Raw genomic sequence first — 27,437 nt, forward strand, 5'->3', positions numbered from 1 at the left:
ACTTGAGATATTGGGGGTTTGAATAAAGAGGGGAAGACATTTGCAACATTTTCTTTGTTTGGGACTAGTCCTCCTTTCTTGGCTTATTAAGCACCATATCCAATTTCCTCAGAACAAGATAACACATAAAGGAACAGAGGAGACTTTTGGGATCTGGTCTTACATCTACTTCTCTGAGAGAGTTATATTAGATTCTTATTTTAATTTTTGATGCTTTCAATGTTGGAAGTAAAATTTGGGAGCAACTTCTGAAACTTAAATCTCCCTCCCGCTTTTCCTCCGGACATATCCGGGGGTGACTATAACTAGCGGGAATTGAACGGAGGATAATATTTTTTTTTTCATTTCACCTCCTCGCTGGCTTCTTTTCCCTTCCTTCTTTTCTTTCTCGTCTTTTGGAGAATAACTTGAACTATTAAGAAGCCCTAAAGAGGTGGAGGTCTCCTCTTATTTACCGTTTTGGATATTATTTGGACATCATTTGGACATCATTTGGACATTATTTGGACATTATTTAGGCGGGACTGTGGATACTCCACATACTACCTATATATTCCACATACTACCTATATTGGATTGGGCCGACAAGTGGCTGAAGAGACTAGAGGTTTGCAGACCTGGTGCTTAAATGAACTGCTGGTTTGTCACAGACTAGTAATTCACTTAAAAGTGGATAGAAAGCACTTAGAATTATACAATTACTCTTACTGCCTTTGATTTACATTTGTGTATGAAAGGTCTAGTGGTTTGGATATAGGGGGATATTTGAACTAAATAGAAGAAAGGGGTGAATTGAATTTTGGGTTTGAGGGACCGGAAGGATTTAAAGGGTCTAATCCACGATATAACTAATCTCCCCCCTTTCCTCTTTGGGGAAGTGATTGGGAAAGCACGAATTGACAGCTGTGCAGTAGGGACCTCCTGAATTTAGCATAAAAGGAATTTATTTTTGGAATACTAAGATAGAGAATATAAGTCCCTTAAGGGAAAGACTTGATTTTTAAACAGATAAGGACCGAAAATAAGGGTATAATGTCGGGGGGAAATGGTAAAAAAGGAGTAGGGACACCTGGAGAAAGGAAGCCATCCCGACAAGAAGAAATTAAAGATCTAGATATTCTATGGTTTAAAATTAAGGAGGAATTTAAACAAAATGAACTGTATATGGAAAACAAACTAGGAGAAGTGCAGGAGTTGATAGACAAAAAGATACAAGGTGCAGTAGGAGAACTCTCAATTAAGATCCAGAATCTGTCAACCAAGTCAAAAATAATTGAAGAAACTAACAAAAAAATCCAAAAAGAGATGAGAGAACAGAAGAGGGAAACGGAAAGAATTAAAGAAGAAATGAGAGAGGTGAACAAAACGCAGGATCAAATGTGGGACAGCCTAGCCATGGCAGAAATGCGGCAGAAACAGCTTCACTTAAAATTTAGGGGTGTAGGAGAAGAAGCGAATGAGAACATAAAGGAAAAAATGATTAAGGAACTAACTAAATGGCTGGAAATAAAAGAAGAAGAGGTGGTGGATTCTATAGAAAATGTTTTCAGAATAAGAACGAGATCTTTACAAACTAAGTTAAAAAAACTCCCCAGGGACTGCCTAGTAATTTTGAAGTCAATAGAGATGAAGAATTTAATTTTGAAAACGAGTTACAAAAAAAAATTAATAATTGAAGGCAGACCAATTATTATTTTTAGAGAAATACCAATCAGACTGCTGCGCAAGAGGGAAGGATATAGACAAATAGTAGGAGTTTTGAAGAGAAATGCTATACAATATAGATGGGAGTTCCCTGAGGGGATTGCTTTCTTCTATAAAGATAAAAGATTCAAGTTGACGGATACCCAAGAGGTGGAGAAATTTTTGAGAAGGTACGAGAAAGAGCTTGAGAAGAGTGAAGACAGGCAAAGAGATAGAGAGAGAAAGAAAGAGGAAAGAAGAAGAGTGAAAGAGAAGGAAAAGGAGGGGGCGAGAATGAAGAGGAGGAAGAAGTTGAAGAAGAGGAAGAAGGTGCAGTGGGAGGAGAAGAAGCAGAAGAGGAGGATTTGACAGGGAATAGAAGTTCTAGAGTATAAGCCCGGAAACCCGAATATAACAAATAAAGCTAAACTTAATAATGTCATTGAAATTTTTGTCCTGGAATGTGAATGGTTTGAATGAAAAACTTAAAAGGAATAAAATTGAGAAGGTTTTGAAGAATAAGAACTATGATGTGATCTGTTGTCAAGAGACACTTGTGGCTAAAAAACACAAACATATCTTGATAAATAAAAGGTTGGGGGTTGAATTCATCAACTCAGATGTAAGTAAGAAAAGAGAGCTGGTGATTTACGTCAAGGAGAAATGGGAACCCGTATTAATCTGCAAAGATGATGAAGGAAGAATTTTGGGAATACAAATTAACCACCGGGGGGAAAATTTAATGTGGTAACTGTTTACGCTCCGAATACAAACAAAGCAGAATTCTTTAAAAAATTGGAACAAGTACTATTAGAATAAGAGAATTATAAATTAATTCTGCTTGGAGATTTGAATGGAGTACCAATGCCAGAATTAGATAGAAGTGGGAAAAAGAGAAAATTGAACCAAGGGAAATTACCAATATCTATTAGTAATCTTGAAGAAAACTTAGATTTAGTTGATATCTGGAGACATAAAAACCCAATAGCGAAACAGTTTACATACTTCTCAGAACCACACCAGACATGGAGTAGGATTGATCAGATATGGGTCTCAAGAGAATTATCGACAAGAACAACAAAATGTGAGATACAACCCAGAACCTTATTGGACCATAACCCAGTAACTATGGAAATAAAATGTGAAACATCAGGCCCGTATAGGTGGAGAATGAACGAGTATCTATTTGAAAACGATGAGGTGATTGAGAAGGCCAAAAGTACCCTGAAAGACTACCTGGATCTAAACTTTAATAAAGAAACACAAATCGACATTGTCTGGGATGCCAGCAAGGCGGTTCTAAAAGGCTTGCTAATCCAACAAAACAATTATAGAAGGAAACTAAGAGATTTAAAGAAAGAAGAAATTATTACCCAATTAAGAGACTATGAGAAAAAACTAATAATAAATCCCGGGGATGATAGGATTAAACAAATTTCTAAAGTGCTACAAACACAATACTCAACTTTATTGAGCCAGGAAGTAGAATGGAGAATCAAATCTATGAAGCAAAAATATTTTGAATCAGCAAATAAAACGGGGAAATTATTGGCGTGGCAATTAAGAAAAAGGAAAAAACAAAGTGTGATTAATAAAATAAAAGCAGAAGGCCAAACAATAGAAGATCCAAATGAAATCAAGGAAAAGTTTCTCCAATTTTACGAAAAGTTGTACAAAAAGGAAGATGAGGATATAGTGGAAATAGGAAAATATCTGGAAGGAAATAGAGGGGAATACTTAACGGATGAAGGGAAAGCTCAATTAAACAAACTGATAACAGCAGATGAGATCAAGGAGGCAATTAAGAAGATGAAACCAGGGAAAGCATCAGGTCCAGATGGATTGTCATCAAAGTACTATAAAGTGCTAGGGGAACAGCTAGCCCCAGTGCTTTGTGATGTAATGAATATTATTTTACAAGGAGGGAAGATACCAGATTCTTGGAAAGAGGCATACATCACGCTGATACCCAAATTAGAAGCCGATAAATTAGATATTAAGAACTATAGACCGATTTCATTGCTTAATAATGATCATAAAATCTTTGCGGAAATAATGGCGAATAGGCTTAAGAAACAACTAGCTAATTTGATTCATAAAGATCAAGCTGGATTCCTCCCCAACAGACAGTTGAAAGATAACGTAAGGCATATAATAAATATTATAGAATATTTGGAAATTAGGAATGACATCCCTGCGGCATTGATTTTCATCGACGCAGAAAAGGCCTTCGACAACGTATCCTGGCGGTTCTTGATGGAAAGCATGGAGATAGCAGGAATAGAAGGACCTTATATGGAAGGAATAAAGGCGATATATTCAAGTCAAAGGGCTAAATTGATTATTAACAATAATTTAACAAACTCCTTTGAGATTTCGAAGGGAACAAGACAGGGATGTCCGTTGTCTCCCCTTTTATTTATTATGGTACTGGAAATAATTGCAAACAAAATAAGGAGAACAACAGAAATAAGAGGAATCAGAATAGGGAAAAAAGAGTATAAATTAAAGGCTTACGCCGACGATTTGGTAATATCTTTGGAAGATCCAGTAGAAAGTACCGATAAAGCTCTAGAGTTACCAGAGGAATTTGGGAAACTGTCCGGCTTTAAGCTGAACAAAACGAAAACAAAAATTTTGACTAAGAATATGGCCGAAGACTAAAGAAATCAGCTAGAGTTACAAACAGGAATCAAAGTGGCAAAAAAGGTGAAATATCTGGGAATATGGATCTCCCCGAAAAACATAAATCTAGTAGAAGATAACTACACAAAGATTTGGAGAGAGATAAAAAAAGATCTAGATATCTGGAGTAGGTTAAAACTTTCCTGGTCAGGAAGAATTGCCGTTATTAAGATGAGCATACTTCCAAGATTGTTGTTTTTATTTCAGAACATCCCAGTGATTAGAGGAACAGCAAACTTTAAGGATTGGCAGAAAACCCTTTCCAGATTTATCTGGCAAGGGAAAAGAGCAAGAATTAAATTTAAGCTACTCACAGACAGGAGAGAGAGAGGGGGGGTTTGCAGTCTCGAATTTGAAATTATATTACGAAGCAGTGTGCTTATGCTGGATCAAAGAATGGATTATTTTGAAAAATACAGACTTGTTGGATTTAGAGGGATTTAATATCAGATATGGGGACGCAGGTGGCGCTGTGGGTAAAAGCCTCAGCACCTAGGGCTTGCCGATCGAAAGGTCGGCGGTTCGAATCCCCGCGGCAGGGTGCGCTCCCGTTGCTCGGTCCCAGCGCCTGCCAACCTAGCAGTTCGAAAGCACCCTTGGGTGCAAGTAGATAAATAGGGACCGCTTTCTAGCGGGAAGGTAAACGGCGTTTCCGTGTGCAGCTCTGGCTCGCCAGAGCAGCGATGTCACGCTGGCCACGTGACCCGGAAGTGTCTTCGGACAGCGCTGGCCCCTGGCCTCTTGAGTGAGATGGGCGCACAACCCCAGAGTCTGGCAAGACTGGCCCGTACGGGCAGGGGTACCTTTACCTTTTACCTTTTTAATATCAGATATGGCTGGCATGCCTATCTGTGGCACGATAAAGAGAGAGTACATAGGGGCTTCTCTAATCACATCATTAGAGGTTCGCTGCTGGAAGTTTGGGACAGGAACAAAAGACTTATTGAAAAAGATACTCCCTGGTGGTTATCACCAATTGACATTCTTACTATTAAAAAATTAAACATGGAAGGAGAAAGATGGACATATGAAGACCTCCTGGCAAGGTCAGAAAAAGGATGGAAATTAAAACCATATGAAGACTTAAAGGATAAATTAACAGGATGGTTAAAGTTCCACCAAATTAACGCCCTATGGAATGAACACAAAAAAATGGGGATGAATGAAAAAAAGTCCAAATACCAGGTGGAAATCTTAGAAAGTAATTTCAAACTCCTATCCAAAATGTATAATCAGTTGTTAGATTGGGAGACAAAGGATGAAGAAGTAAAGGAGGTCATGATTAAATGGGTCATAGATCTCGGATACAACCTAGAGTACGACAACTGGGTGAAACTTTGGTGCAAGGGTATGAAATTCACACCATGTGTTGGACTCCGAGAAAATATGGAAAAAATGATGTACTGTTGGTACATAATTCCAGTGAAACTGGACAAAATGTACAAGACGGGGGACAAAACATGCTGGAAATGCAAAACCAAAGAGGGGAGTTTCCACCACATAGAATCATAGAATCATAGAATCATAGAGTTGGAAGAGACCACAAGGGCCATCGAGTCCAACCCCCTGCCAAGCAGGAAACACCATCAGAGCACTCCTGACATATGGTTGTCAAGCCTCTGCTTCAAGACCTCCAAAGAAGGAGACTCCACCACACTCCTGGGCAGCAAATTCCACTGTCAAACAGCTCTTACTGTCAGGAAGTTCTTCCTAATGTTTAGGTGGAATCTTCTTTCTTGTAGTTTGGATCCATTGCTCCGTGTCCGCTTCTCTGGAGCAGCAGAAAACAACCTTTCTCCCTCCTCTATGTGGCATCCTTTTATATATTTGAACATGGCTATCATATCACCCCTTAACCTCCTCTTCTCCAGGCTAAACATGCCCAGCTCCCTTAGCCGTTCCTCATAAGGCATCGTTTCCAGGCCTTTGACCATTTTGGTTGCCCTCCTCTGGCATCTCCTTCCTCTGCCCATTTTGGACCACGTATTTAATTAGGGTTTATGAAGGGTGGTTAGATAGATATGACTTCAAGTGTTTTTAGAGTTTACATTTTCTTTTCTTTACTTCATTTTCTCTTTCATTGTACACCATTTCAATAACTCTACTCTGTGAAGTGGTTTATAAATCCGTTGAATATAAATAAATAAGTATGCAGAGGAAGCAAAAGGCTTATTAACGCAGAAAGAGGACTTTATTGCAGAAAACCTTCATGAGGGGGAAATAGCAATGCTGACATTTTGGGTAGGAAGAAAGTGAGGGGGAGACAAGATAGTCAGACAAACAGTATATTTTGCTGGACACGATCCACAGGCTGATGCTTGGAATACAGGAGGAATGAGAGAGGTAAACCCATCAAAGGAGCCCTGTGCTCAGTTCATCCATCAACAGAGACATCAGAAGAATGTCAAAGAGAAAGCTGGATTAGGCCAATGGCCCATTTAGTCCAGCATCCTGCTCCCCCAGTGGCCAAACAGTTGCCTGTGGGAGACCAGGGAGCAGGATTGGAGCACGAGACCCCTCTTCCCTCCCGCTGTGAAGGCAGAGCATCGCCGTCCTGGCTAGAAGCCATGCAGAGCCCTTGAAAGACAAGACTGGAAAGACACAAACCACTTGCAAGCTCTCTCAAGCCAGCTTCCTTGAAATGAATGGGAGCTGTGCAAAGCCTCTTCAGGAATCCTGGTGTGGCTCCCATCTGCTCCAAAGGGGTTTGCAAACACACACAAACACAAGTCCCACACATGGGTTGCACACATTGCCTTTTGCCAGGACTCAGAAGTTTAAAGCAATTTTATTTCTTGCATGCTGCTTAACTATGGGAATACTAGTCATTCCAAGGCTGGGAACAGCATGCATATATATATATGCATGCTGTTCCCAGCCTTGGAATGACTAGTATATAATAACTGTTCCTTGAAAGATTTCTATCTCCTGCCACACCTTTGATTTACCAGCTTTATTCTGTAAAATAAATTCTTTCATCTGTTAAACATCTCCCTAAGTCTCCAAGTATCAGAGAATTTTATTCAGAAAAAAATTAAGATGGAGCTCTCCACAATTGGTGGAGCATCATGACAGGAAAGTGTTTTAGATTTCTGTGAGGGAAATTCCTGTCAGGAAATGGCAGCCAGAGTCAGGAGGAGAAGCTCAGTCAGAAGCAGAGACTTTTGAGGGAAATTCTGGTCAGGAGTTTGAACTTACAAAGATCAAACTTGAAATGGAAAATAGAACAGAAGCAGAAAAACAGATTCTGTTATCCGAAATACAGGCAGAAGATAAAGAAAAAGAGGCCAAAATCGAGCAGAAGAAGAACTAGCCAGGCTTTGAGTAGAGCAGCAGATTCAGTTATCTAAAATACAAGCAGGTGACAGAGAAAGGGAGAAAGAGGCAGACCAAGAACAAGAAATGTTTCCTCTTAAAATGCAAGAAGGAGTACAGGGAGTACAGGGTCAGATTTAAGGTGCTGCTTTTGACCTTTAAAGCCCTTCATGGCCTAGGACCCTCGTACCTCCGGGACCGCCTCTCCCGGTCTGCCCCACGGAGAGCCTCAAGGTCCATAAATAGCAACACCCTAGTGGTCCCGGGCCCTAAGGAAGTTAGATTGGCTTCAACCAGAGCCAGGGCCTTTTCAACACTGGCTCCGGCCTGGTGGAACGCTCTGCCTCATGAGACCAGGGCCCTGCAGGATCTGATTTCTTTCCGCAGGGCCTGTAAGACAGAGTTGTTCCGCCTGGCCTTTGGCTTGGAGCCAGTTTGATTCCCTCCCTCCCCCCCCTCTCTTTTTCCCCCCCTTCTTTTCCTTCTCCTCCTGCGATGAGGCTACATTTTAATATTTTAATGTTCCATTATTTTAATGTTGTATTTTATTTTTGTTTTTAAGTTGTAATCATTCATCTTGTTTTTATTATTGCTTGTAAGCCGCTCTGAGCCCGGCCTTGGCTGGGGAGGGCGGGGTATAAATAAAAAAAAAAAATATTATTATTAAGAAATACAGTTTAGAGCAGAATTGCTGGTTCCTCAGCGGAACAAAGGAATATTCCAGGATATCAAAAAGCAGAGGATGTAGAAGCACCTTGTTAGGAAGCCTGTAACATCCACTGGGTTTAATATATATATAAATAAGATAACTGTTCCTTGAAAGATTTCTATCTCCTGACACACCTTTTGATTTACCAACTTTGTTCTGTAAAATAAATTCTTTCATCTGTTAAACATCTCCCTAAGTCTCCAATATCAGAGAGGTTTTCTTCCTAAAATTAAGCAGAGGTTAAGACTGGGCTCGCTGCAATTGGTGGAGCATTTTGATAGAAAATAAAACCCCCAAAGTAGAAGAAAGTGTGTTATACTTTGGTGAGGGAAAATTCCTGTCAGGAAATGGCAGCTTCTCATAAACCTCCAAGGCAAGAGGAGGCAGTCAGGGAGAAGCTCAGTCTGAAGGAGAGATTTCTGAGGGGAATTCTGGTCAGTAGGTAACATTTGAAATGGAAAACAGAATAGAAGCAGAAAAACAGACTCAGTTAACCAAAATACAAGGCAGAGGAGAAAGAAAGAGGTTAAAATACAAGCAGAACAAGAACAAGCCTATTCAGTTAGCGAAAACACAGGCAGGTGACAGAGAAAGGGAGCGAGAGAAAGAGGCGGAACGTGAAAAAGAAATGTATAATCTTAAAATGCAAAAAATACAGCTTAGAGCAGAATGACTGGTTCCACAGAGAAGTGGAGAAGTTACCTCAGTGGAACAAACAAAATTTCAAAAAGGAGATGGTATAGAAGCTTTTCTGTTTTGAGAGAACCAAATTCAGAGCTTCTGGATGAGGCCAGAATGAAGGATCTCCTGAGGGAGATTTGCTCAAAAATGAGGAATGAGGAAACCGCAGATTATGAGTGAATGAGGGAGAGTTTGGGGATCACGACTGAGCAGAGCAGGAAAACATTTTGGAGAAATTAAGAGGAAACCTGGGGAAACTCATGCCCAGTTATGTTACGGCCTCAAGAGCCTGGCTGAGGGAAGGAAGGGTCAGGCGCTGGAGGAACTGAAGCAACGGATAGTTTTGGAACAGCTCTTTCAACATGTCTCCTCACATCTGGGATAAAAATCTGAAAACGGTGGGGGAAGCCGCCAGTTCCCTGGACAAGATGGAAGGAGATTGGGGAGGTTGGTGGTCCCACCCGCCTTCCGGAAAAGCCAAGTTTGGGGCTGCTCAGAGAAGTCGGGAGGCAGTCAAAACCAGCCCTGCGAGGCGGGTCCCTGCCCTGCAGAACAGAATGGGGGGATCTGTTTCCCCTCAGACCTAGCTCAGAGGCTTCCTTCTCTGGCCAGAGGAGAGCTAGAAGGGATCCCAAGGCAGGAATCCTCTCAGAGAGTCCAGAGAGGAGGAGAGAGGCCAGGATCAGTTGCTGCCGGGAAAAGGAGTCCCTTGGCAGCCTGGCTTGAGCAATGTTGTCCCTGAGGAGAAGGGTGTGCATTTGCCCTCATCTCACACCTGAGCCCCAACCCCAGTTATGGCTGCTTAGAATCGCAGGACTCAGAGCCGGAAGGAGAGAACCTGCCGCCCATTTCTCTGTTTCTCATTTCCCTGCATTAGGGGTCGGGGGGGGGGGCAAGTCCCCAGGGAAATCCATCAACAGTTCAGTGTACGTTTCTCTGGATACGCACATGGTTGCGTGCAATTCTTCCTAACACGTACAGTTCGGCAAAGCAATTTCTCCTCCCATAATATGCTTTCGTACGTTATTTTCACTTTATCTTAGTGTATATATATCAATACTGTATATCTATTTGTACAAATTTCTTGGCCAGAGGACTGCACTGAAAAAACTGGGAGGGAGTGTAAATTCCAAAGGACGGTTGTCTATTAATGTTTGCATATTCAGCCCCCCCTTAATTCTAGTCCTCCCTTCCTTGAAAAGAGGACTTTCTCCACACCTGTTGACTAGGTGACTCTTGGGGGTCCCAAGATACCTTCAGGTGAGAAGGAGCCCTTGGCCAAGGGGGTCCCTCTGGCACAGGCAGAGACCCCCCCCCATTTCATGGGCAGCCCCTTCATCCCGCCATTTGTAGGGAGTTCCTGAGAGATGCCCCCCATTTTGGTCTCCCCACAGCCAGCAGGTGGAAGGGCACAGAGCCAAGGTGGAGATATTGGGCCAGACTAACTGCTGGGTGGCTTTTCAAGGGACAGCAAGCAAGCAACTTTCCTCAAAAAAGCAGCATTTGCAGATGCATTTGGCAAAGGAAGGAGTAACATAGCAAATGAAACGGCCTAGCTTTTCCCTTCCTGCTGCTGCCAAGGTCTGGGTGGCACCAGTGTAATTCTACCAAGGTAAAATGGCTGGTTGGTCCAGCGAGATCCAACACACCTCCACACTGCAGCCGACACGCTAACAAAGTTTGGAAAGCGCTGCTCTATCCTAATTTAGCCACCTCCTTATTTTGGCTGACTCACAGAGGAAATTCAGTAAACACTTTAAACTCTGCAACATGCAACATAATTTCATTTGCGAGTTCCCCAGTGAGAAAGCTGGAGTCCCTGGCAGTACCCAGAAGATCCCTTTACCTTGATCATTGTTCTGTGCAATTTCTACTCCTCATCCCAGCACCCCAGTAGCTTAACCATGAAGAATTCATTCCCCTCGAATTTCAGGGCTCAATACTTGCTTCTCTTCATTCCCAGCAACCCACTCCTTTCTTTGTTTTTGTTGTTTCCCATTCAGTTCAGTGTGAGGAACCCCAGGGAATGAACAACTTTGCAGGGCTTGAGCTCCCCTCTGTAAGCCTATGCCAGTGTAACTTGCCCCACGGTGTGCGCACTGACTTTTGACGTCAAGATCTAAAATGCCAGGGAACCAGAGTTATGTGTGCATGCATGAACGAGTGCAGAGAAAGGCATAAAGCACCAGATTTAGGTGCTTGGGTATTTATCTGTCAGGCATTTGGGTCTGTCTCTCTACCAGAATACTAATTTGGGAAGTAATGGGAAGGTTTGTTTAGTCATTTAGTCGTGTCCGACTCTTCGTGACCCCCTGGACCAGAGCACGCCAGGCCCTGGTCTTCCACTGCCTCCCGCAATTTGGTCAAACTCATGCTGACAGCTTCGAGAACACTGTCCCACCATCTTGTCCTCTGTCGCCCCCTTCTCCTTGTGCCCTCCACCTTTCCCAACATCAGGGTCATTTCCAGGGAGCCTTCTCTTCTCATGAGGTGGCCAAAGTACTGGAGCCTCAGCTTCAGGATCTGTCCTTCCAGTGAGCACTCAGGGCTGATTTCCTTCAGAATGGAGAGGTTGGATATTCTTGCAGTCCGTGGGACTCTCAAGAGTCTCCTCCAGCACCAGAATTCAAAAGCATCAATTCTTTGGGCGATCAGCCTTCTTGATGGTCCAGCTCTCACTTCCATACATCACTACTGGGAAAGATACAAAAATGGGAAGATACAACCATACAAATGCAGGAGAAGTAAAGTGTTCATTAATGCTGAGGGCTTCCTTGATGTAAACCTTCATGTAGTAGCAAAGCTGATGTTAGGGGTAACAGATTGTTAATTGTTGCTGTGTCTATAATCACAGACGAAGAAGAAGATGAAGGAGAGGTGAGACAATAGCAGTAAGCAGTAGACCATATATTTTGCTGGTGTTGTAAACAAAACCTGCTCTTTTTCCCTTATTGGGGTCTCCAAGAGCCCTTATAGAGTCCTTAAGTAGGTTCCCTATTGGTAGGAGAAAATAACAGAGGCCAACCAGAGAATACTGAGAAGCAAAGCAGCTAGTAAGCCTGATCTTTATTAAGCTGTTGCAACAGGGTCCTCACTCACCACATGCAGGAGGGAGAAGGAACCCAGAACAATGGTGCACAAGCCCTTATATAGACTTTTGAAATTGCCCATCCTGTAGCTCAAGACCGCTCCCAAAACATTATGCATACATCACAGAAGGAGGTGGTCTACAACAGGATTCCTGTCTGCCAGGATACCTGACAATGGTCACTGATTGCTTTACCTGGGCAGCCCAGCCATTCTTTTGTGATGGTAAATACTTTAATTCCTGAATCCAGGTCACAGGCTCACCCTGTTCATACACAAAGATGCCCTTAAGACAGGTAAGCAAAAGACAATGGAGAGGCTTTCCCATTTCCTTCCTCCTTGCAGAGAGAGATTTGAGGTCAATTTGGCAGAGTCAAAATGGTTTCAGGATTGTTCTCCTGTACTATTTCAGACACAGTATGTGTATGTGTTTGCCTTGTAAATTGATGAACATTTAATTTATATATTTGAGACCTTAAATTCTTATTACACTGGGCAAACACCTGCTAAGTGGTGGTTGGAGTATCGAAGGAGATCTGGAGACCACCATGCTCATTTCATCCATCAAGAAGGATTGATACTATGGGAAATACGACTTCCTCCCCGTTGGGAGCTCCAGTCAAATCGATGGGCGCTGCTTCACCAAGAGGAGCATTCAGGACCCCGTGTGTGGCTCCCACCTTGCACTGCCCATTGCCTCTTGCCCCAACACAGAACTTTTAAGCAATTTAAATCCTAAGCGAGGCCTTTGCTATAGAGATCCTAGGCTTTCCAAATTTGGAGGCAGCACCATTTCCTGCTGCTGGTTGGTGCTACTGAAGGAAATGGCCCCAAAGGGAACGGAGGTGGTGAGAGACGATTCTGGCTTCTTGGTTTTCAAGCAGGACCCCAGAGGACATCTTTACTTTGCAATTATAGAAACCAAGAGGAATTCCTATAGCGAAGGAAAAGGAAGAGTTCAAAATGTGCCCATCCGACTCCTGGAGTGTGATGTTTTCTCCCAATGCCAAAGATTTCTCTCCTCCAACTCTGCTTTTTGAGCCCTTCCCAGCGGCCTTCCACCCTCTGCCCCCTGACTCCTGGAGCCACAGGACCCTGCTGAGATCCCCTCCTTTTCCCTGGTGCCCCCGCAGCCTTCCCTTACCCTCTTTCATGCCCTCCTGAGGCCTTTTCTCTGAGCTTGAGGGTGCTCTTGAATCCTGGCCATGCCTCACACTGGCCTGGTTAGAGGGGGAAGGCGGGTCCAATCCTCTGGACTTCTGCATGGCTGCAAACTAGCTGACCGTATAAAGTTAAGCGTCACAACCATGCCTAGACCTTCTGGTTCTGCCCCCCCCAACCAATGGTATGTGCAACCCCCCTTCCCAGAAAGTTAGAGACAAGGGTTTGTGGTTTGCTGGCTGAGAAGAGTCCCCTGTCCTAGGGGAACCACAGTCTCTGTGACTCCACTGGAGTTGATGCCTTTTAAAGCAGACTGGGCTGCTTTAAATGAAGACACTCAGCTCAGTGAAGCTCAGGGCCGGGCTGCCCATGAGGCAGATGGAAGCAGCTGTCTCAGGCAGCAGAGTCCCACGGGGCAGGGTTGCATGGAGACGACTTCCAGCAAGATCTCAGTCCAGTACCTGAAGGAGCGTCTCCACCTCCATTGTTCTGGCCGGACACTGAGATCCAGCGCCAAGGGCCTTCTGGCGGTTCCCTCCCTGCGAGATGCCAAGTTACAGGGAACCAAGCAGAGGGCCTTCTCGGCAGTGGCACCCGCCCTGTGGAATGCCCTCCCACCAGATGTCAAAGAGAAGAATAACTACCAGACTTTTAGAAGACATCTGAAGGCAGCCCTGTTTAGGGAAGCTTTTAATGTTTAACAGACTACTGTATTTTAATACTTTGTTGGAAGCCGCCCAGAGTGGCTGGGGAAACCCAGCCAGATGGGCAGGGTATAAATAATAAAATATTATTATTATTATTATTATTATTATTATTATTATTATTATTAACAAGATCTCACTGAAAGCTGCCACCACAGCCATGCAACTCTGTTAGCAAGGCTTTGGGGGAGGGCATCAGTGGTGGTGGTGGTGACTCTTTCCTGTTTCACCTCAGATGGCGACGCAGGGCGGGCAGTCCCTGGGGAAGGTTTAGCTAGCAAGCCTGATAGAACTGCAATTCCTGGTTGCTGCTGAAACAGGACCTGGCCCCTTCTCCAAGGAGATCTCCAGTCTCAGCTGTCCAAGGTGCCTTTGCCTTGCCCCTGCAGAGGCCATTGCTTCAGGAGAATACCACCCCTGCACCCCAGATATCCCCCTCTCCCTCTTTTCAGCAGCCCCTCTTCTGCTGCCTGATGGCCTGGCTGTGGGTTCCCCCTGCACACTTGCGCAACAATTCATCTCTTGCCGCCTGCTTGCCTTGCCATCAGGGCTTCCTACATAGAGCGCCTGCTCTGCTGAACTGCGGCAGGGAGCTGCACTCCGAGACTTTGTGGAAAGTCCCCTGCGGCACTCCAGGGCTACTCCTATAAATATAAGTTATATAAATTTTTATTTATACTCCGCCCTTCCTGGTTCAAAAACCGGGCTCAGGGCAGCTTACAACAGATTTATAACACTTAATTGTAAAAGCAGCGTAAAATACAGTATAAAAACATGAATAACAATAAAATTCAAAAATCAATTTAGGGGAAATAAGCATGAGATAATCCCCAGGGCTAGCTGGATAAATTGGTCCTACTTGGGCCAGCGAAGAGACCAGGGGAGAATTAGCTGTGGGGTCTCAGAGCGGGTGATCTTCATAAAAAGGGGAGGGGGAGGGAAGGGACGGGAAATAAAAGATCAGGATCAATTCAAATTATAGGCCAGGCGGAATAGCTCTGTCTTACAGGCCCTGTGGAAGGAAGTTAAATCCCGAAGGGCCCTGGTCTCCTGGGACAGAGCATTCCACCAGGTCGGAGCCATCACTGAAAAGGCGCTGGCCCTGGTGGAGGATAGTCTGACTTCCTTAGGGCCCAGGACCTCTAAAGTATGGTTATTCCTGCCCCTTATGACCCTCCAGTGCTGCATCGGTCAAAGCCTGCATCCTGAACCATGGACTAAATGCCAAAGGCTCACATCATAGGACGTATCTTCCATCTTCATCACTTCGCCAATGTCTGGAACCAGTGGCAAGGGGAGCTCCTGCTGCAGGTAATCTGGAGAGAAGAAACACAGCATGCACCAATTTGGGTCAACAGAAGGCATCCTGGTTCATGTCACTAGGCCAGATTGAGGAGGGGCGGGTATTACCACGTTCCTCTCTCCTTGACATTAGGGGTTCTAGGTAAAAGTAAAGTTACCCCTGACCGTTGCGTTCAGTCGCAGACTCTGGGGTTGCAGCGCTCATATTGCTCTATAGGCCGAGGGAGCCGGTGTTTGTCCACAGACAGCTTCCGGGTCATGTGGCCAGCATGACTAAGCCATTTCTGGTGAACCAGAGCAGCACACGGAAATGCTGTTTACCTTTCCACCAGAGTGGTACCTATTTATCTACTTGACTCTGATGTGCTTTCGAACTGCTATGTGGGCAGGAGCAGGGACCAAACAACGGGAGCTCACCCCGTCGCGGGGATTCGAACCGCCAACCTTCTGATCAGTAAGCCCTAGGCTCACTGGTTTAGACCACAGCGCCACCCACATCCCTTAGGGCTTCCACACAGCCACAAAGGGGTGTTTCTCCATAGAGCCTTGCTGAACTAAGTGGAGATCAGCTGAAGGCTTCAGTTCAGCCATCGGTGCTACCCAACAAGCAAGCTTTGTGGTTTGGGGCTGAAGCGATGGCTTGGAAGGAAACCTCAAAGGTGATCAAGGCTGTGACTGTACCTGAGTCAACGTCACCTCGGTACCCCACAACTCTTACCCAACGTTGGAAACAGACTCTCTTTGTTCAACACCAACTGCAGCGTTTCCACAGCTTCGCATGCACTTTTGTGGAGCCGGACCCTCTAGAAGAAGAGATGTGATCAGCAATGCAAGGAAGCAGCATGGAAAGGGAGGCATCTCACGCCCAGGTCCAACAGCACCATAAGCCATGTGGCTTCAACAGAGTCAGCATGAAGAGCCATCTCAAGGCACTTTGCTCCAGAGATGGGCAATCCTTTTGACACCTCCCTCCTTCCCATTAATCAGTTGTGGTGCCTTGGGAAGAGCGTCACCTTCCCCTCCTGCAAAAGCAGCCATACCTGTTTTTATCCCAGATGCGTTTGCTGCTCTGGGCTCCTTGGGAGGAGTGGAGGGATATAAATTTAACAAATAAACACGCAATTTAACAAATAAGTAAATGTACTGTAGTTAGGGAGAACATTCCTGTTATGTACTGAGTTGAATAGGATCCAGAATGCAGCAGTCTGATTGGTCCTACAACAATAGGATTCAGAATGCAGCAGAGTGGTTCTAGAACAATAGGATTCAAAATGCAGCACTCTGATTGGCCCTAGAGCAATAGGATCCAGAATACAGTAGTCAAATTGGTCAGCAGGAGCCACCTAATCCAACTCCAGGTGGAAGTGAATCCACAACCTGATTGGCCTACCAGAGAATACCAGAATTAGCCAATCACGTGGGGCCCATTGTGTAAATAATGTATATGTTTCGGGGAACTTCCATTCCTCACTACTATGAGCTGAATCAAGAGCATGAAATCCACACTTGACTCAATTCCTTTGAGCTAGGCCAGGAGCAGCCATGGCACTGGGCCCAGAACATAACTGGAAGCCACTGCAAACCCTGACATCACCCATTAACAAAACCTTAGACTGAACAGAAGCAGGGCCAGTGGGTGGAAAGAGCAGACAAGTCAGTCTCTGAAGTCCTGAGTTCCAATCCCTGCTTGGCCATGAATTGGCTGAGTGTCTTGGGCAAGACACTTAGAAGCTTTTAAGCCCAATCATGGCCTTTGCCGTGATTCTCTGACGAGGGACTGTGAGGAAGGTCAAGCAAAAAAGGCCTAAAGAAAAGAATCTTGCTATACGACAGAATATATTAGAATAGGTAGAAGAGCTTACGTTTTCGCCTTTCATGTCCAGAAATCCACTGTGAGGAAAAAGGAAATGCTTGTTAGAAGTGGCTTAGCACAAGATCCCCGTCAACTGCATTGCACGTGATTCCCTCCCAAATCTGAAGCTTCCCCACAAGGGTCAAAAATCCATATCTATTAATTAATTACATTTGTATACCACCCTTCATCCGAAGATCCCTGGGTGGTTCACAACAGAAAATAAATCTGAGCTTGGACTCTTAGCAACAACTATCTTCCAGTGCCCATCGGACCCCACCAGTCTGCCCTGTGCCCTGCAAAATGTGACCTATACCCTGGTTGCCCCTGATATAGGAGAGCAGGACATGGGGCAGAGCTGCTCCCACCACTAGGCATGGTAAGGCGAGTGCCTTGGGTGGCCCATCCTGAGAGGCAGCGGGGCCCCTTGGCTTTTCCTCCTGAGGCCCCTGACCAGAGTCTTGTTTCAGAAGAGAGCTGTGTGCTGTGCCCCTTGCGCTCCACTTTTCTAACAACCCTTCAAGGCCTTGAATTATCACTACATTATTATTCTCATCTATGGATGAAAACCGTCATTTCCAACTACTCGTAACCTTTGGCTTCTGCCACTCGACTCACGTGAGCAAAGCGCCCCATTTTAATTGGGGCTTCTGTCTTTATGTTCAATCTTAACTGATTTTATTTGAGATTTCAGAAGAGGTAATCTTACGGCACACTGCTTAGAAATGTTAAGCAGTATATTGTACTGTTTTGACTAGCTTGCTTTATTGTTTTGATGGAATTGTTGTAGTGTGTACTTCAGTTATGTGTGTTTTCTGATTGCTCTTATACTTGTAAATCACATAGAAACCATCCTGGTAATTAATTGGTATATAAATTAAACAACAACAGCAGCAGCAGCAGCAGCAGCAGCAGCAGTATCTACCGGCATGCAACCTTTTGCTTCTATCATCCTGCACATGCAAGCAAGAAGTTCTATCAAGTACGTCAAGAGGCAATGACGCTGAATAGGGCGTCAGGGTGTTTGTTACCTGTCTAGAGTTAACGAGAGCTTCAGCTTGTTGTCTGTAATAAAAATATCAGCTAAGAAACAGTAAGCCTGCCATGAAAGAGAGAAAACAAGAGAAGGTCCATTCAGTGGAGGGAGACGGTGCTGATGGACCAAAAATGTTCTCCTCCAGAAGACTCCCCAGACTGGAACTCACATCGGTCAGAGTCCAAACGGCGACCTCCATTTCCTTGGTATTGAACACCTCCATCTTTAATGGATGGATCACATATAAAAGACCATAGACCCATTGGAATTTAGGTGGCCCACGAGCCGTTATGTTCGCCAGGTAGTCGTTCAGCTCCTGCAGAGACGCAGTTTAAATGAAAATATAAATCACTCTTTATTTATTTTTTAGAAATTGTCAGGGAATTGCCATCAGAGCAAGAAACGGAGGCAGGGCTCCCGAGCGATGCCGGAGAGGGGACGAGCAGGGGGGAAGGATTTCAACGTAACACCCATAGAGCAGAGAGGGAGATGGAGGAATTGGTGACAGGGCTCCAAGACCCTTCCCCCGAATCTAGTGGAGAGAGCGCTGGGACGCCCCTGCCTTCCCCTTACTTGCGCAGACGCGTTCCGCGCAGAGAACATAGGCGGAGACTCGGGGTCAAACAGCTTCTATGCTGGAAGAGATTCAAGAGACGCCCACTCTCGGATTCTGCAAGTGACTAACAGGTCATGGAGGGCGAGCTCCGACCCTAAGCATGGTTGGGCAAGCAAAATAACTGAACTGAAGTAAGGTTACCCACAAGTAACCCCTCACATCCATTACAGCAATCCGAGAGTCACTGCTGTTACTTGTGCGCAAGCAGTGGAAACATGAGCCAGACTGGAGGCGCCGGGGCAGCGGAGCCTGCTGCGGGGGTGCAGGACCTACTCAAGAGGAACCAGGAGCTGGAACGGCATGTAGCACTGCTGATGGCGCGTCTGGACGAGAGGTGCACCCAAGACGCGCAGGTTAGACCCACCCCAGTGGCAAGGAAGGTGCCAGGACTAGTACACAAATTTGGGGGGGAGCCCCAGAAATATAATAGATTCCGAACAGAAATAGAGTACGCCTTGCAGCTGCAGCAGGATGACTTTGCTGACGAGGCAGCGCAAGTGGCGTATATCGTGGGGCACCTTGAGGGCAGCGCGAGGGAATGGGTTAGACCCCTAATGGCCTCGCAGAACCCCGCCATGAAGGACGTTCTGAAGTTTCTTCAGGCAATGGACGCAATGCATTCTAGCCATTTGGGGGAGAGCGTGAACCAGAGGGAGCTGCTGAGATGCAAGCAAGGGGAACTTTCCGTGAGAGACTACTGGTCCCGCTTTGCGATGCTAATACACCGGCTCGAATGGGATCTAGATAGCCCTCCCATATGGATGCTGTTTGAGGAGGGGTTGTCCCCAGCCGTTAAAGATGAGCTCTCCCGCGCGCCCCACCCGGAGACCATGGATCAGCTGATGAAAGCAGCGCTGGCGATAGGCGCTCGCCAGGAAGCGCGCGCTTTGGAAAGGCGGGAAGGGAGGGGATAGCGCCACTCTGACTACCGCATTCCAGAGATGCCTGCCGATGACGTAGTGCCAATGGAAATCGATGGAGCACGGGCGCGCGAGGTTTCTGGCGCCAACCAAGGAGGCAAAAGGGAGGGAAAGGCTGGGAAAAGCACCAAGAAGTGTTTCCTCTGCCAACGGCCAGGACACTTTGCCAGGGTCTGTCCTCAAAGAAAGGCTTGGCAAGGGATGGTGGGAGCCGCTGGAAGCGAGGAGGAGGGGGCAGAGGAAAAGGTGCAGGGAAACGCCAGCGCTTGACTGCCCACAGGGGGGCGCTGCAGCCAAGCGAACAGATAACAGAAGTGCCCCAACCGGACCCACCCAAGGTTTCCATAGTGATAGAGGTGGTGCTAGAACTCCCAAATGGACACCCAGTCAAGGTGAAAGCAATGCTGGACTCAGGCAGCTCCTGTAATTTTTTTAGTAAGGAGTTTGCATTGGAGCACCAGATCCACCTGCTGCCACTTGATTTCCCACTCCAAGTGACCACGATAGATGGCAGGGAGCTGCTGGGAGGGGAAGTGACACATCAAACCCCATCTATGAGAATGAGTGCATCCAGGCACACAGAGACCATTGCCTTTCACGTTGCCACACTGGCGGGACCCCCGATAATACTGGGCATGAGCTGGCTAGTGCTACATGATCCAGTGGTGGCCTGACACCAACGGACAGTCACCTTCGGGTCAGCACACTGTTTGGAACACTGTCTAGGGGGGGAGAAACCCAGGGTGAGGTTGGCCAGAATGGCAGCAACTACACTGAAGCAGAGAGCGGAAGTGCCGCCACAGTACGCAGATTTACAGGAAGTCTTCAGCGAGAGGGAAGCGGACAAGCTGCCGCCACATAGGCCCTTCAACTGCCAAATCAACCTGCTCCCTGGGGCGCAGCTACCGGTGGGTAAGCTGTATGCCATGTCGGACAGAGAGATGCAAGAGTTGCGAGACTTTATTGACAAAAACCTTAAGAGGGGGTTCATAAGGGAACTAAGGCGTTGGGGGGGCAGCCCTGTGTTTTTTGTGGACAAGAAAAACACGGATCAGCTGAGGCTTGTAGTGGACTTTCGAAGATTAAACCTTGTATCGGAACCCGTGACCTTCCCAATGCCCAGAATTGATGATATTCTGACTAGGGTGAGGGAGGGCAAGATCTTCACCAAGCTGGACCTCCGGGGAGCATACAATCTGATTAGAATAAGGAAGGGGGACGAATGGAAAACCACCATGTTCACCCCCCTAGGGGCCTTTGAGTACCTAGTCATGCCATTTGGATTACAATCGGGCTCAGCCTGTTTTCAAAGCTTCATGCACCACGTGCTGGGACCCCTGCTGTCCAAAAATTGTGTAGCATTTCTGGACGACGTACTGATCTATTCGGACAATGAAAAGCAGCATGTCCAGGACGTCTGGGAAGTGCTGAAGAGGCTACTAGAGCACCAATTGTGGGTCAAGCTGGAAAAGTGCCAATTTCATGCTGGTGAGGTGGAATTCCTGGGATACAAGTTGTCGGCCAAAGGACTTGCCACGGACCCTGGCAAGGTGCAGGCAGTGCTGGAATGGAAGGCCCCTAAGACCCGGAAGGATGTGCAGAGGTTCCTTGGGTTCAGCAACTTCTACTGGAAGTTCATCAAGAACTTCGCCCACTTGACCGCACCCATCACGGATTGTCTCAGTAGCAAGAAGAAGTTCGTCTGGACGGAAAGTGCCCAAAGGTCCTTCGAAAAACTAAAGAAGGCGTTCGCATCGGAGGAACAGCTCCTGCACGTGGATCTGCAGAAGCCGATGAGGCTGGAGACCGACGCATCAGACAGAGCTATTGGAGCAGTGTTGCTACAGCCGGGACGGAGCCAACACACCTGGAGGCCGTGCGCCTTCTTCTCATGGAAACTGAACAAATCGGAGCATAACTACACGGTGTATGATCGCGAACTGTTAGCTATTTATGCAGCGTTTCGACAGTGGAGACATATCCTAATAGGGGCACAGCATAAGATTCAGGTTTGCACGGATCATAAGAACCTGGAATATTGGAGAACAGCTCGAGTGCTCAACCAGAGACAGATTCGATGGGCACAGGAGTTCTCCAAGTTCAACTTTGAGATCAAGTACGTGCCGGGGGAAGAGAACGTGAGGGCAGACGTGCTGTCACGGAAGCCCGAGTATACAGAAGGAGAAGGACCGCCGGAAGCTCGACACGTTTTCCCTGAGGAACGATGGGTTTGCGGGGGAGCGTTGGCTGGGAAACGAGAACTAACCGAGCTGATTCGCCAGGACGAATTTGCCCAAACCAGAATCAAAGAACTCAGGGGAATTGGGGGAGATCAGGGAGGCTTTGAGGAGAGGGAAGGACTGCTGTATTACAGGGGAGCAATGTATGTGCCCGGGAAAGCCCTGCGAGAAAGGGTTCTCAGACAGCTTCATGACAACCCAACAGCGGGGCACTTTGGTCAACACAAAACCATGTTACTGGTTACGAGGCAATTCTGGTGGCCAAGGGTGAGGGAAGATGTACAAGATTATGTACGGGGGTGTGACCACTGCCAACGGGCCAAGGGAGAGAGGGCGGCCCCGGCGGGGTTATTGGAGCCCTTACCCACACCAGGAAGACCCTGGGAGGTGGTGTCGATCGATTTCATGACCGATCTACCCAAATCTAGAGGGAAGACAGCAGTCATGGTAGTAGTAGATCTGCTAACCAAAATGTGCCATTTTATAGCGTGCTCACATGCAGTAACGGCCGAGGAAACCGCCCGGTTGTTTATGGATCACATCTTCAGGTTGCATGGGGCTCCTTCAAGGGTTATCTCCGACCGGGGGAAACAATTTACCTCGAGGTTCTGGAGGAAACTCATGAGCTTATTGCAGGTGGAAGTGGGATTCTCGACGGCGAGACACTCGGAGACCAACGGGCAAGCAGAGAGGGCGAACAGCATTTTACAGCAATATCTATGCTGCTACGTCAAGGAGAGACAGAACGATTGGGTAGAGAAGCTAGCACTAGCGGAGTTTGCGTATAACAACGCTGAGCAAGTGTCCACGGGGATGAGCCCGTTCATGGCTAATTATGGGTTGCACCCCAGGGCTTTTCCTGGGAGAGGGGAGGAAGGGTGGAGCGTGCCCGCCTCAGAGCAGTTTGTGGAAGAAATGGAAGCTCTGCACCAGCAGCTTAAAAAATGAACCTGGATAGGGCCAAGGAAGTGTACAAGAGACAAGCAGACAAACGTCGCCGGGAAGGGGAGACCATTAGGGTGGGGGACCAGGTGTGGTTATCCACACAAGGCTTACCCTTCAAGGGCGGGTGTAAGAAACTGAGGCCAAAACGGCTGGGACCATTTGAGGTGACCCACCAAGTGAACGCGGTGGTGTTCCGGCTCAAGTTGCCAGACAGCATGAAGATCCACCCGGTATTTCATAGGTCGCTGCTCTCACCGTACAGAGGGGAGCGGAGGGTCCAGGAGGCAGGAGGGGAAGGGCTCACCCACCCGCTAATGGAAGAGAGGGAACGTCACCACGAGGTAATGGAGATCCTGGATTCACGCTGGCGAGGGCGGAAGGTGGAGTACCTAGTGGCGTGGGAGGGGGAACCCCAGTCAGAAAACACGTGGGTGCCTGCAGGGGAAATAGATGATGGATATCTGGTGGAAGAGTTCCACAACAGGTATCCGAGGAAGCCCAAACCCCTTGAGAGATTCTGGGAGGAGCAATTTGCCACCACCGATGAGGAGGAGGAGGATTTTGTGGGTTTTCCGGCTTCCCAGGAGGAAGGAGGAGAATCGACAGGAGAGGAGGAGTCAGATTGGGAAGTCCCGCCCGTGAGAAATTGGAGCATGTGGGGAGCGGGGTTTGAGTCCACTGATGACGACAGCAGCTCCTTTCGGGGGTTCCCGGCATCGTCGGCTGAAGAAGGGGACAAGGTCCCGTCACAGGGTCAGGCCGAGGGTGAAGGGGGTCCTGGGGAGGAGGTGGATGTCAGGGAATTGCCATCAGAACGAGAGACGGAGGCAGGGCTCCCGAGCGATGCCGGAGAGGGGACGAGCAGGGGGGAAGGATTTCAACGTAACACCCATAGAGCAGAGAGGGAGATGGAGGAATTGGTGACAGGGCTCCAAGACCCTTCCCCCAAATCTAGTGGAGAGAGCGCTGGGATGCCCCTGCCTTCCCCTTACTTGCGCAGATGCGTTCCGCGCAGAGAACATAGGCGGAGACTCGGGGTCAAACAGCTTCTATGCTGGAAGAGATTCAAGAGACGCCCACTCTCGGATTCTGCAAGTGACTAACAGGTCACGGAGGGTGAGCTCCGACCCTAAGCATGGTTGGGCAAGCCAGATAACTGAACTGAAGTAAGGTTACCCACAAGTAACCCCTCACATCCATTACAGAAATTTATTTATTTGGTTTTCAGATTGAATTTTTACAGCCACATATCCAACACACAACATTAAAAACTAGATTCCAAGGAATATCTTGGACTTCCCTCCTCCCTTTTGTGGGTCCAACTGTTAATCATTTCCTCCTGCATCTTTTATAATAATCCTGATCTTTTTATCTCTCCATTGGACCCCAAATTCACCATTAAACTACAAGTGATATTCTTATCCTACTAAAGATTTTAGCTGTTTACAGTGGTGTTTAAGATAAGTTATAAATCGATGGATTATGCTGAAATGGCTAAAATGACTGGAAGAACCAGAAATAAGGAAGACCAAAAGTTTAATAAGGAATGGGAAAAATTTAATCACATTTCCTAATGCAGAGATGGCAACTTCCATTTGTTGAATCTGTTTTGTGACAACAGTGAGCAGTTGTCCCCACACACCCCAAGATCCTCACCGTCCATTACAGACTGGTATTATACCTAAACAGTTTTGATCTTGAACTCAAAAATTTATAAATTACCTCCTTTGGTCTTCCCGGTTGCTGTTTTTCCATCTTATCTGTCTTCGTGTTGCCTGGTTGCTTTGATTTGTTTGTGGGGGAATCAAGAGGGAGTCCCAAGACTAAGTTCACAAGATTTCTTATGCCTGTTTTTGTTTCTTATTATGCATTTCTCGTTTATATGAGAAAGCTTCATTAAAAATCATTTTAAAAAAAGACAAAGAAATTTCAGAAGGGACAACCATGTTTAAAAGCTGAGCTGTACTAATGCAATGTACTCACCTCATAAGAAACGTGCCCTGGAAGCGCAGGCAAAACACTTTCCAACAGGCAATAGCCCTGGGACATGTACATGGAATGAGAAAGCAATGTAGAAGGTCAGAGCAGAGACGCGGATTTTCATCCTTCCCCATTCTGCTGACTGTCCTTCCCCTCAGCTAAACTAATCTCCATTTGGCTGAGCCACACTTTGGCCTTACTATCTCGTGAGCTAACTTGCTATTTAAAACCCCCTCTGAAAACAAAAACATCCATGTGTTGGATTAGTGTTAGAAGAAATTCAAAGCCATTTCAAGCAGTTCTGAGTGAGGAGATGATGCATAAGTGTATTTAAGTCTTGCATGGGCCCAGAGTTTGACCTACAGCAGGGGTGTCTGCAGTCAACAATTTTTGCTCATTCCCCCCCCCAAAAGGATCAACAGCTCTGGTCAATCCAATGGGTAGATCACTGCCAGTTTATTTATAGTGGAAGTAGATCGCTGTCTAAGGGATGCGGGTGGCGCTGTGGGTTAAACCACCGAGCCTAGGGCTTGCCGATCAGAAGAAGAAGAGTTTGGATTTGATACCCCGCTTTATCACTACCCAAAGGAGTCTCAAAGCTGCTCACAATCTCCTTTCCCTTCCTCCCCCACAACAAACACTCTGTGAGGCGAGTGGGGCTGAGAGACTTCAGAGAAGTGTGACTGGTCCAAGGTCACCCAGAAGCTGCATGTGGAGGAGCGGAGACGCGAACCCGGTTCACCAGATTACAAGACTACCGCTCTTAACCACTACACCACACTGGCTCTCAGTGTGAGATCAGAAAGTTGGTGGTTCGAATCCCCACGACGGGGTGAGCTCCCGTTGCTCGGTCCCTGCTCCTGCCAACCTAGCAGTTCGAAAGCACGTCAAAGTGCAAGTAGATAAATAGGTACCGCTCTGGCGGGAAGGTAAACAGCGTTTCCGTGCACTGCTCTGGTTTGCTAGAAGTGGCTTAGTCATGCTGGCCACATGACCTGGAAGCTGTACGCCGGCTCCCTCAGCCAGTAAAGCGAGATGAGCACCACAACCCCAGTCGGCCATGACCGGACCTAATGGTCAGGGGTCCCTTTACCTTTACCCTTTAGATCGCTGTCTTTTGGAAGTTGGATATGCCTGCCCTACAGGGCCAAGGGCAGTGGAAGGAACCAGATGCAGCTACAACAGACAACACTACTCACCATTCTGTGATCTTTGTCCACAATGAAGGGCTCAATGGGGTATAAGAGCTGGTTAAAGTTCTGCTCCAGCTGGTTTTTCGTCATGGCAACATCCGCAAGAGCTCCTTCTTGCATTGCGGGAAGAGACTTCAAGAGGTCAGCAATCCTGCCTTCTGCTCTGCCGTCTGCTTCTCCTTCTCCTGCAGAGAGCTGAAAGCAGCAGCCGCAGGAGTTGTGTGTTTCTCATGCGTCTCTTGAACATCAGTAATGTCTTCAAACGGCCTTTTCCCTGTTACTTATAGCACTGTTGATGCCCCAGCTAGAGCCACCGTGCTTACATAAGAAAACCAGAAGAGCTTGCTGGATCAGGCCAATGGCCCACCTAGCCCCCTAACCTATTCTTCTCACATTGGCCAATGAGATGCCTGTTTTAAGACCCAAATCAAGTGATGAGCCAACCTCACTTGTAATCCCCAGAAACTGATATTCAGAGGTGGTATGTACTATGTACTATGTTTGTTTGTGACACTATGCATGACCTTGAATGTTGGCATTATGACAGACCTTCACAAAGCTATGAAGAGGAGGTGTCTATGAGAGATGGTGGCCTCCAGGGCAGGCATACCATAAGGGTACACTCTCAGGATTTGCACAAAAAAATGCCTATAATTCCCCCCATTTCCACAAAAGTGGATGAAATCCACCAGCATAGGAGGCAGTCTAGGGTTGATTAAGCATGCCAAATTGTAGACAGGTTCCTCCAGGGGGGTTAGAACAGGGCTTCTTTAAATTTTTATTTCCTTCAAGAGAAACTTTCCTTTCCTGCCAGAATTGGATGTACAGTGGTACCTCTAGTTACGAACTTAATTCGTTCCGGAGGTCCGTTCAGAAACTGTTCTGAACTAGAGGCGTGCTTTCACTAATGGGACCTCTTGCTGCCGCTGTGCCACCGGCACATGATTCCCGTTCTCATCCTCGGGCAAAGTTCTCAACTCGAGGTAACTCTTCCAGGTTAGCGGAGTTTGTAGCCTGAAGCGTTTGTAACCTGAGGCGTTCATAACTCGAGGTACCACTGTAATTTGCAGATTAGGCCATCCCACCAGAGGGGGATAAAGCCTGATGATTTTGAGGTTCCACATAGCTACATTGCAAAAGTCCAGTTGGGTCCCTTCCAACTCTACGATTCTATGAACTTCCTTGAGCAACTTGTTCTGATACCAAATGACTCCTAGGACATTGCCTCAAATCTTTACATCTATGGTCTCATAAAGAAGATTACTATCTGGTGCTGAACTGATACAGTGCTCCTTCTAATTACGTAATACAGTGGTTCTCAACCTGTG

The 27,437-nt window shown here is 46.6% G+C and overlaps 1 protein-coding gene across 1 annotated transcript in view; it reads right to left on the minus strand.

The window, feature by feature from the left end:
• Positions 1–27,437, minus strand: part of LOC310847716 (uncharacterized protein) — a gene marked incomplete at its 5' end in the record, with an annotated part of 62,826 nt that overhangs the window by 21,573 nt on the left and 13,816 nt on the right. The window contains 4 exons of the mRNA XM_083745778.1: positions 18,211–18,278; positions 18,385–18,531; positions 24,920–24,976; positions 26,116–26,304. Of these exons, the coding sequence (XP_083601904.1) occupies positions 18,211–18,278; positions 18,385–18,531; positions 24,920–24,976; positions 26,116–26,304 (461 nt within the window). The remainder of the gene's footprint in view (positions 1–18,210; positions 18,279–18,384; positions 18,532–24,919; positions 24,977–26,115; positions 26,305–27,437) is intronic.

The sequence above is a fragment of the Podarcis gaigeae genome (assembly GCF_964106915.1).
Source record: "Podarcis gaigeae genome assembly, chromosome: 6".
NCBI classification, from domain to species: Eukaryota; Metazoa; Chordata; class Lepidosauria; order Squamata; family Lacertidae; genus Podarcis; species Podarcis gaigeae.